Source organism: Coregonus clupeaformis, chromosome 1 (assembly GCF_020615455.1).
Source record: "Coregonus clupeaformis isolate EN_2021a chromosome 1, ASM2061545v1, whole genome shotgun sequence".
Lineage (NCBI taxonomy): Eukaryota > Metazoa > Chordata > Actinopteri > Salmoniformes > Salmonidae > Coregonus > Coregonus clupeaformis.
This window is the reverse complement of record NC_059192.1, coordinates 91,293,812-91,304,401: the sequence shown is the minus strand read 5'-3', so window position 1 is coordinate 91,304,401 and position 10,590 is coordinate 91,293,812. Positions and strand designations below refer to the sequence as shown.

The following is a 10,590-nucleotide window of genomic DNA, read 5'->3' as shown; positions in this document are numbered from 1 at the left end:
GGCCTGCGCGCACAAACAAAACGGAAGCAGCGTGAGCGAGGAGGGTTATCGTGGCCAATCACCGCATTTGCCTTCATTTTAATCCCGCCCCTATCATAACAGGCGATAATAAGAACATCTGAAGAAGATGGCACTAGTATTATGACCTTTACGGAGATGTCTTTTGTGAAAGGACATTTTATCAGATCATAGCCCATGTCATCAGAATAACTTACACATTTTGCTCACTAATATAGCAAATGTAAGGCATCTGTTTTGATGCCATTCTTATGTCATCCATTCAGTCAGTGCTGAAATGCTGAATTGTGAGTTTTTCCACAATGACCTAGCTACACACACAGTAAATCCCAAACGTAACCAAACAAGCCAGTTGGGTGGCTCTGTGAGTTATCCTCATAGACACTGATGATGCAACACAAGCAAACATTGGTGGACACCTGTTGAAATTGAGGGGTCTTGTGTTCAGTTATTTTGTAGAAACACTGCTTCCTTTAATTTAGTACATGTACTATTTCATTCGAATGTATGCCTATTTGTGTCTGTATGGCCACAATAATAATAAAAAAAGACATCATGAGAGAAATAGTGAATGCATATAGAAGAACAAACAATTGAGAGAAAAAAAGGTCAACAAACCTTAATAAAGAGAATACTGTTTAATACTTGTATCAGCATCATTTGAGTAATACAAAATACACATTTCAATACAATTGATTGGCAAGATCGTACAGAATTATATACATTGCAAATAAAACACATTTAGTACATGATATAAATACTGTGACAAATGTACAATAAAGCGCGTCAACACACATTGTGCATGACTCATGAGAACAGGTTATTTTATAGAGTGTCTGATAAGAAATGCACATGTAAACTACATATATAATGTAATAACAACATGTAGTAAGTGTATTACGTGTGTTATAAGCATGTTATGACATTGTTATGTCAGAGGAACCCTGTTGTCTTTGGCCCATTTCCTTAGAGCTCTGATAATGTACTCCACCTGGGGGTTCTGTGTGCTCCTCAACAGGGGCAGCACCTCCTTCAGGGTTTCCCTGTGCAACCACAGACAATGGTTATTAGTGATGGGAACTTAGCAACAGGTCATATTCTACAATGGCAATGTTTTCATAACATAAACATAGCATAATGGTTGTCAATAAAGTTCAAATGAAAGTGCTTGAATCACAAATGTCACACTTTACCGTGCAATGTAAATTACTCAAGGCACAAAAATTATGTACCAAAACATCTCTGTGGAGGACATGATTTTCATATTTTATGTGTTGGTGACTCTGTGTAGCGGACAATCATTAACACAGACAAGTGTTGGGATCAACATTGGACTAAAGACTAAGAAACTTAGCCAATACTTACTTTGGCTCTCTGCCTGCCAGTATGAGCTGGAAGATTCCGACACAGGCCCCTCTCTTGCCCTCCCAGTAGTTGGAGTCGGGATCCAGTTTCTCCAGAGTATCGAATGCTTTGGCTGCCGAGTAGAACTGACCCATCTGAAAGCACAGACAGACAGAGCGGCATTTAATTGCATTGAATATTGAGAAAGCTTGGCCTTTGCTAATCTCGTCCCCAGTCTATTGGGGAGGAAGTCTGGTGCGCAAGATTAAGCCATTGCTGACTTGTGGTTAGCCTGGAAACTAAGCTAGTAGAGAGAGAAGTAGTGAGCCTCACCTTATAGCAGTCGTTGGCAATGAGTTGTAAGAGGCTGAAGGAGTCTGGCGAAGCCCCCATCTTCAGATACAGCTCCCAGGCTAGCTGGCCTTTCTGGTTCATGATGTCTGAGCGAGAGGAGAGACAACACTATTTAGATAATATATTTCTTATAATTAATTAGTAATATATTTAGTTTCTTAGATCATGTATGTAGATATCGTATTGATGTAAAGGTATTGAAAATGTATTGATGACAAATGGATAATGTATTTCAGACTGGATACATACAGCAGCGAGTCAGCCAGCTCAGGTATACATAGTCAGTCTTAATCTTCTCACCCTGGATCAGCAGAAATATCTGAGTCCAATATAAAAGAATGTTACAACATGAACTTTTAACTGATTCAATGCACTACTCCATGCAAGCAGTAGTGCATTTTTCCAGGTTGACAGTATGTACCTCCTCTGCTTCTTTGTAGTTGCCCAAGGCAGCTTTGGCCTGGGCATAGTTGAAATTGAACGTATCCTCGGTATAGAAGTAACTCTGTTAAAGACAAACCAAAAATAAACACACAATCAAAGAGAAATAATGCTTACCTCCTTTCCCCAAGCATACATGTTAAGTACACAGCAATCCATAAATATGTCAAGCACTCAAAGGAAAATAAAAAGAAAGTGATTGAGTATGTGTGTGCAAACATGCCTATGTGCTCTACTGTACTATTGGTCTGTATGCTACATGTTTTGGGCCATGCAAACCTTGACTGAGTTGAGGTAGATGAGAACGTCTTCAAACTGCCTCAGAAGGAAGAAACAGGAAGCCATACACTGTCTTCCAGGTATCGTGTCTGAGAGGAGAGAGAGATAAAGACAGTGAGACAAAGATGCACATGCTCACTCACACGCAGACATACACGCACATGTGAACACACACGCTAATACACATACTAACACACACACACACACACACACACACAAGCTAACTCATAGCTTCTTGGTTGATTCGCTTTAGATTCATTCATTCACATTACCGCATTCGCTGGCTGAGCCTCCGACCAGCTGGAAGAACTGTTGAGCGATTTTCAGGTGATCCCTCTGCAGCAGAGATACAGACAGGGACGAGGAGGAGGGAATAGAGACTGCTAGTCAGTCAGATTTCCTATCAGTGATGATCTACTACACCAGGAATATAAGACATTCCTAATCTACTCAGACATTTATACTGTGTGGTCCTAGGGGGTTTTCGGATAGTTTGTCAAACATGTTCTTACTCACCGATCCAATTTCTTGGCCCAATGCAGCATTCACCACTCCTTTCAAAATGTACTCCTGAAATAAATTGATTTTGTTAAGACACTGTATGTATGCTATTAAGGCTTTAGTCTTTAAACAACAAGACTTCCGCTGCTTATGACACCTGATAATGTGAAACTATTACTACCTGTGGTGTGGTTGGCTCCAAGTCTTTTATGAGGGTATAAGCCTCTTGAACATCATCTGAAACATACAGGTGCACGAGGACCATTCTTTAGTTCAAAGGTTATTGATGATAAAATATGTTAGGATTAGGATTCAAAGACAGCCACCAGAGGCTAAGGCCCACCTTGTCTAAGGTAGTAGATGACCAGGTTCAACCGAGCCTCAGAGATTACATCAATCAGCGGGGGCAGCACCTGCAACGCCCCCTCCCCACCACGAAACACCACCTGGGGTGATAGAGGTCAAAAGTTATAGAGCACAGGGGTCACTGTCATGCAAACACAGTCACACAACAGAGGTGGTGGAACAGCTTACCAGGTTATGCCGGATAAGCTCCTTAGCAAACTCAAAGGAGCAGGAGGAGATGTCTATGAGGTTCTTTAACTCAGCCTGAGAGATAAAATAACAAATTGAACCACATTATTGCTGTACATGACAAGTGTAGGCATAAACATCGACTGTGGATGTTAGGCAAACGCGTGTAGATGCACACCAGTCTGTTTTGACTGTTGACGCATACGAAGTTGCTTTACCTCGGCTGCCTTGCCGTTGTACAGCCTGAAGTGGTTGCAGGCCTTGAGGTTGAGAGCGATGGTGGATTCAGGAATACTCTGCAGATACACAGCCAGCACCTCTTGGGAAACATCATAGTAGTCCAACTTGTAGTAGCACAGCGCTACGTACACATTAAGAGCTAGGAAATCTCTGGAGGAAAGAGAAAATAGGTAAATATGGTAAAACATCCAATAGCTAGTACCATAGTTCACACTGCATTCTTGAATAGTACATGTTGACCTCTCAAACTCCTTGTGCATCTTTCTCTCTTGCCTTTTGACTGCACTGTCCAATATAATACACCATCTTTCTCAACTGCAAAATAACTATAGCCTTCTCCCTCCATCTTCTTGTCTCTGTATCAACACAAGGCAATGTGTCCATCCAACTGTATAATACTTCATCCTAAATATATGGTTTATAGTATGTTTACTGTGTATAGTTATACGAATTGACAGTAAGATTGACACTGACTCATTCAGACTATCCACACTACCCATTGGTACTGGTGGGACCACTGTAATCTGGCATATGAGGGATTTGTGGGACTATGCTCTTGCCTATCAGTGATTTTGATGAAGGGACATGGGAGAATGACCCAGTATAAGTACCTATTCTGTAGCAGGATGCGTTTGTAGATGTCGATGGCCTCCTGGTAGTGGGATCTCATGTAGTGGATGGAGGCCAGGCTCAGCTGGTCCTCAGTCACATCCTCCAGGTTCTGATGGAAACCCATCAGCTTCTTCTCATCATTGAACTGGGAACAGAGAGGAAAGACATGGTTGGTTTGTCTATTGGTTTATTAGTTTATTTGGGATATTACACAAGTAGGTGTGCACCTACGTCCCATACAGTTGCATTACAAAGAAAGAAAAAAGTACACTGAACAAAAATGTAAACGCAACATGTAAAGTCAGCTGAAATAAAAGATCCCAGAAATGTTCCATACGAACAAAAAGCTTACTTCTCTCAAATTTTGAGCACAAATTTGTTTACATCCCTGTTAGTGAGCATTTCTCCTTTGCCAAGATAATCCATCCACCTGACAGGCGTGGCATATCAAGAAGCTGATTAAACAGCATGATCATTACACAGGTACACCTTGTGCTGGGACAATAAAAGTCAACTCTGAAATGTGTAGTTTTGTCACACAACACAATGCCACAGATGTCTCAAGTTTTTGAGGGAGCGTGCAATTGGCATGCTGACTGCAGGAATGTCCACCAGAGCTGTTGCCAGATAATTTAATGTTAATTTCTCTACCATAAGCCATCTCCAACGTCGTTTTAGGGAATTTGGAGGTACGTCCAACCGGTCTCACAACCACAGACCAAGTGTATGACATCATGTGGGCGAGTGGTTTGCTGATGTCAACGTTGTGAACAGAGTGCCCCATGGTGGTGGTGGGGTTATGGTATGGGCAGGTATAAGCTACGGACAATGAACACAATTGCATTTTATCTATGGCAATTTTAATGCACAGGGATACTGTGACGAGATCCTGAGGCCCATTGTCGTGCCATTCATCCGCTGCCATCACCTCAAGTTTCAGCATGATAATGCACGGCCCCATGTCGCAAGGATCTGTACACAATTCCTGGAAGCTGAAAATGTCCCAGTTATCAATGGCCTAAATACTCACCAGACATGTCACCCAATGAGCATGTTTGTGATGTTCTGGATCAACGAGTACAACAGCATGTTCCAGTTCCAGCCCATGTGGTCCTCTGTAGCTCAGCTGGTAGAGCACGGCGCTTGTAACGCCAAGGTAGTGGGTTCGATCCCCGGGACCACCCATACACAAAAATGTATGCACACATGACTGTAAGTCGCTTTGGATAAAAGCGTCTGCTAAAGGGCATATTATATTATTATTATTATATCCAGCAACTTCGCACAGCCATTGAAGAGGAGTGGGACAACATTCCACAGGGCACAATCAAAAGCCTGATTAACTCTATGTGAAAGAGATGTGTTGCGCTGCATGAGGCAAATGGTGGTCACACCAGATACTGACTGGTTTTCTGATCCACGCACCTACCTTTTTTAAAGGTATATGTGACCAACAGATGCATATCTGTATTCCCAGTCATGTGAAATCCATAGATTAGAGCCGAATGAATTTATTTCAATTGACTGATTTCCTTATATGAATTGTATCTCAGTAAAATCTTTGAAATTGTTGCATGTTGCATTTATATTATGAAGGCAAGATCAATGATATAAAGAATGATGGGATAAAAACTTTGGAGTACTTGATGAAATTATGGGCAGAAAGAGTAATTCAACTCCATCTTTCATCGAATCAGATGGCTTATTCATCACAAAAACATTTGATGTTGCCAATTATTTTAATGTTTACTTCATTGGCAAAGTGGGCAAACTTAGGCAGGAAATGCCAACAACGAACAGTGAGCCATCGTATTCATGCATTAAAAAACAAATAATGAAAGAAAAGCATTGCAAGTTTTTTTGTAAAGTTAGTGTGGGAGAGGTGGAAAAATTATTGTTATCGATCAATAATGACAAACCACCTGGCATTGACAACTTAGATGGAATGCTACTGAGGATGGTAGCTGACTCTATAGCCACTCATATCTATCATATCTTTAATCTGAGCCTAGAGGAAAGTCTTTGTCCTCAGGCCTGGAGGGAAGCCAAAGTAATTCCGTTACCCAAGAGTGGTAAAGCGGCCTTTAGTGGTTCTAACAGCAGACCTATAAGCTTGCTACCAGCTCCTAGCAAACTGTTGGAAAAAATGGTGTTTGACCAAATACAATGCCATTTCTCTGTAAACAAATTAACAACAGACTTTCAGCATGCTTATAGAGAAGGGCTCTCAACATGTACTGCACTGACACAAATGACTGATGATTGGTTGAAATAAATTGATAATAAGAAGATTGTGGGAGCTGTGCTGTTACATTTTTGGGTGCCTGACCATAACCTGTTGTTGAAAAAACGTATGTGTGATGGCTTTTCAACCTCTGCCATATTGTGGATTCAGAGCTATCTATCTAATAGAAGTCGAGTGGCTTTCTTTAATGCAAGCTTCTCTAATGTCAAACATGTAAAGTGTGGTGTACCGCAGGGCAGCTCTCTAGGCCCTCTACTCTTTTCTATTTTTACCAATGACCTGCCACGGCATTAAACAAAGCATGTGTGTCCATGTATGCTGATGATTCAACCATATACACATCAGCAACCACAGCTAATGAAGTCACTGAAACCCTTAACAAAGAGTTGCAGTCTGTTTTGGAATGGGAGGCCAGTAATAAACTGGTCCTGAACATCTCTAAAACAAATAATTCCCTAAGTTCTAGACCTCAGATGAATCTGGTATGAATGGTGTGACTGTTGAAGAAGTTGAGGAGACTAAATTACTTGACGTTACCTTAGACTGTAAACTATCATGGTCAAAACATATAGATTCAATGGTTGTAAAGATGAGGAGAGTTCTGTCCGTAATAAATAGATGCTCTGCTTTTTTGACACCACACTTCAAAAAGCAAGTCCTGCAGGATCTAGTTTTGTCTTATCTTGATTATTTTCCAGTCGTGTGGTCGAGTGCTGCAAGGAAAGACCTAGTTAAGCTGCAGCTGGCCCAGAACAGAGCGGCACGTCTTGCTCTTCATTGTAATCAGAAGGCTAATATAAATACTATGCATGCCAGTCTCTCTTGGCTAAGAATTGAGGAGAGACTGACTGACTGCATCACTTCTTATTTTTATAAGAAACATTAATGTGTTGAAAATTTCAAATTGTTTGTATAGTAAACTTACACACAGCTCTGACACACACACTTACCCCACCAGACATGCCACCAGGGGTCTTTTCACAGTCCCCAAATCCAGAACAAATTCAAGAAAGCGTACAGTATTATATAGCGGCATTATTGCATGGAACTCTGTTCCATCTCATATTGCTCAAATGAACAGCAAACCTGCTTTCAAAAAACAGATAAAGCGACACCTCATGGCACAACGCCTCTCCCCTATTTGACCTAGATAGTTTGTGTGTAGGTATTGATATGTAGGCTACGTGTGCCTTTTTTAATTTGTTGTTTATATTTTTTATGTAGTTCTGTCCTTGAGCAGTTCTTGTCTATTAATGTTCTGTATTATGTCATGTTTCATGTTTTGTGTGGACCCCAGGAAGAGTAGCTGCTGCTTTTGCAACAGCTAATGGGGATCCTAATTACATCGACATTTACATTTACATTTTAGTTATTTAGCAGACGCTCTTATCCGGAGCGACTTACAGTTAGTGAGTGCATACATGATTTCTATTTTATTTTTCATACTGGCCCCCCGTGGTATTTGGTAATAAAAGTATTGGGACTTGGGGATTGTGTAAAACATGATTTTATGCAACTGTTAGTGCTGAGTGATTAACCGAAATGTCGGTTATTTTTCAGTTTTTAAACAACTAATTGACTGATGTCGGTTCAATTATTTGAATTCCATTGTGCGCAATGCGCAGTTTCTCTAGAGATAACTCAGATCAAGCCCGAACTGTATGATGTAGTAGGGAGTTGTAGTTTCCAAAAGGCCAATATTCTACATAGTTTAGTACAGAAAACGTGGTAATTAACTACAATGACCATAATCCATTGCGCGCCTACTTGTCCGGTCTGAGACCGAGAGAAGAGAGAAGAACGTGTGATCGAGAGGGATAGAGAGCAGTTGCTTCGTGAGTTATCTGTACCTGAAAATACATGATCTATGATTGATAGTTGGTATTCAGCAGTCATAAAAGTATACCTTATTTACTTTGAAGAACTACTAAAATAATTTTTGTCAGCAGCTCTATAGAGATGAGATGATGACTTGGAATTAAATAATAAAGTCATCAAATAGGCCTCAAACAAATATACACAACAACTGAAATATGTTATTAAAGTAATTTGAAAAAATTATGGTTAACAATTGATAAGCAGTAATGGGCAGCCACTACCATCATGGGACTTTTACTAATTGTTTTGTTCTGTGTTCTTCCAGCATTAAAACCCACATAATGCATAGTGCATTTAACCATGCTTATTTTTTTATAATTGAAACGAAACGACCTCAAAAAGCCCTAATCGCTCAGCACTAGCAACTGTACAGAAGCAAAAAAGAAAGAGAGATTAGAAACACACATTAACATATTAACGAATACAGAAAAGGAACAGTTCTGACCTTATGAGCCAGGTGGAAGAGCAGGCGATTCTGAAGTGCACACTTTGGAGCTAAAGGAAAAAGGGGGGAATACCTTATCGACTACAGCAAGAAGCAGGAGGATGAAAAACGGAACAATTCTAAAATATTTTAGCTTAATATTCACCCTTGTTTGCAGCCTCCTCTGCCTCTCTGTAGAGCCCCAGGAAAAACAAAGTGCAGGCCAGATACACCCACACCTCCCCTGGTTCTTCTAACCGGAGTGTCAATGTCCTGTACTCCTGTCATGGAAATAAATTGACATATGTGTCACATAGAGCATTGTAAAAATTGCTTTTTTTCAGACAAGAATGAATTTAACTGAACACACACACCTCCATTGCTCTCTTGTAATCACCCAAGTGAAAGGCACAGTAGCCAATCCAAAGGTCTGCATGCTCCTCTTTTTCTCCAACATCTCGCTGAAACTGAAAGAAGACAAAGCAACACATCAACAATAGGACACAGTGCTCTCGCTCTCTCTCTCTCTCTCTCTCTCTCTCTCACACACCCCTATGCAACTGTAATAAGGAAACGGAAAGACCTTATAGACAGAGCAATGTCAAGACTGAGGAAGGAGAATGTTGAGAGGACACAGGACTTTCACAGATCACATGATATCTTGAGTCACATTTATTACAGAGTTGCTCATCATTCATTTTCTGATTGTACATGACAGCTAGCTACATGAGTTCCTATCTAGCTACCTCTAACAGAGTTTGGGCCCCAAGGTAGTCTCTCTGGTTGAGGTATTCCTCCAGGCGAGGGCTCTTCTTGGCTTTGTTTTTCTTCTTCTTCTCACTGACACTAGCTGCAGCCTCTCCACCTACTGCTGGCTTCACCCGGGACAGAATCTGGATGGATGTGACAAGGAAGAGAATCCTTATTGTGGACATGACAGCTGGCAATTTGTTTACTAAAGCGGAAATCATACAATATTTGCATATTTGGTCAGATAGACAGTCATGTTTTAATAGATGTAGTGTAGCTATAGCAGTTATCCTTTGTCAAACTAGCTTACTGCCATTACTTTAAAATGAACCTCGTCACATTTCACAGATAGGTGAAATATACTTTGGTAGCTGGCTAAGTAGCTTGCTAGCTACATTGATTAAGCTAGAAAGCTAACTAGCTAACGTTAACTACATAGCAATACTTTTAGCTAACCAACAAGTACGCAGCTATTAGGCTAACTTGTAAGACTTACCATGACGGCACAGCAGTTACTCTTGCATAATGTCACTGTTCAGTATGGATAAATTGATTATAGCTATAACAACACTAGCTAACGTTAGTGGGAAATTAGCTACGTTAGCTAACGTTAACTACTTTTCTAGCTGGAATTAGCTTAGCTGGCTGGCTAGCTAACAGTGAACCAACAGATACGAAAAGAAAAGACACCTCTTCGCTGTCAAAGAACCTGGAAGGAATAGCATGAATACGTAAGGTGAACGAAGGGTATCAAGCTAGCTAACGTTAGCTAATGAAACATATGACTGTGATTTCCTTGCGGTGTGGGGATTACGCTTGTGTTGCCTAGCAACGGCGTTCATCCTCTTCTTCACTTCAGGATCAGATGCGAAATGCAAATTTAATTCTGGGTTTAGCCCAGTTTTTGTCGTGCATGTTTGATAATGGCATTCCCACAAAACAACTTTTTTTTTTGCCACCCACATAGCAT

The 10,590-nt window shown here is 40.7% G+C and overlaps 1 protein-coding gene across 2 annotated transcripts; it reads right to left on the bottom strand.

Moving 5' to 3' along the window:
* Window positions 1-641: 641 nt before the first annotated feature.
* Window positions 642-10,521, bottom strand: LOC121553964 (intraflagellar transport protein 56). 2 transcript variants are annotated; one of them, XM_041867369.2, is made up of 18 exons: window positions 10,117-10,503; window positions 9,617-9,763; window positions 9,245-9,337; window positions 9,037-9,151; window positions 8,892-8,941; window positions 4,323-4,468; window positions 3,690-3,861; window positions 3,472-3,546; window positions 3,281-3,383; window positions 3,119-3,174; window positions 2,953-3,006; window positions 2,709-2,772; window positions 2,437-2,525; window positions 2,138-2,221; window positions 1,966-2,035; window positions 1,696-1,802; window positions 1,384-1,517; window positions 642-1,061 (listed from the first exon to the last, which is right to left on the bottom strand). In XM_041867369.2, the coding sequence occupies exons 1-18, from the start codon at window positions 10,117-10,119 to the stop codon at window positions 947-949; spliced, it is 1,677 nt and encodes a 558-aa protein (XP_041723303.1). In that variant the 5' UTR covers window positions 10,120-10,503; the 3' UTR covers window positions 642-946. The 2 variants fall into 2 exon arrangements, 1 of the variants encoding a protein (XP_041723303.1); XR_005997601.2 differs by lacking the exons at window positions 642-1,061; window positions 1,384-1,517; window positions 1,696-1,802; window positions 1,966-2,035; window positions 2,138-2,221 and having other exon boundaries at window positions 2,709-2,816; window positions 10,117-10,521.
* Window positions 10,522-10,590: the final 69 nt, after the last annotated feature.

What these genes read in the sequence shown, in the direction of transcription:
- LOC121553964 (XM_041867369.2), bottom strand. An exon ending in CATCTACTACCTTAGACAAG is followed by an intron (nt 3,175 to 3,280) that starts GTGGGCCTTAGC and finishes TGTATGTTTCAG; the next exon opens with ATGATGTTCAAGAGGCTTAT. An exon ending in AGGCTCAGCCAGCGAATGCG is followed by an intron (nt 2,526 to 2,708) that starts GTAATGTGAATG and finishes CTCTCCTCTCAG; the next exon opens with ACACGATACCTGGAAGACAG.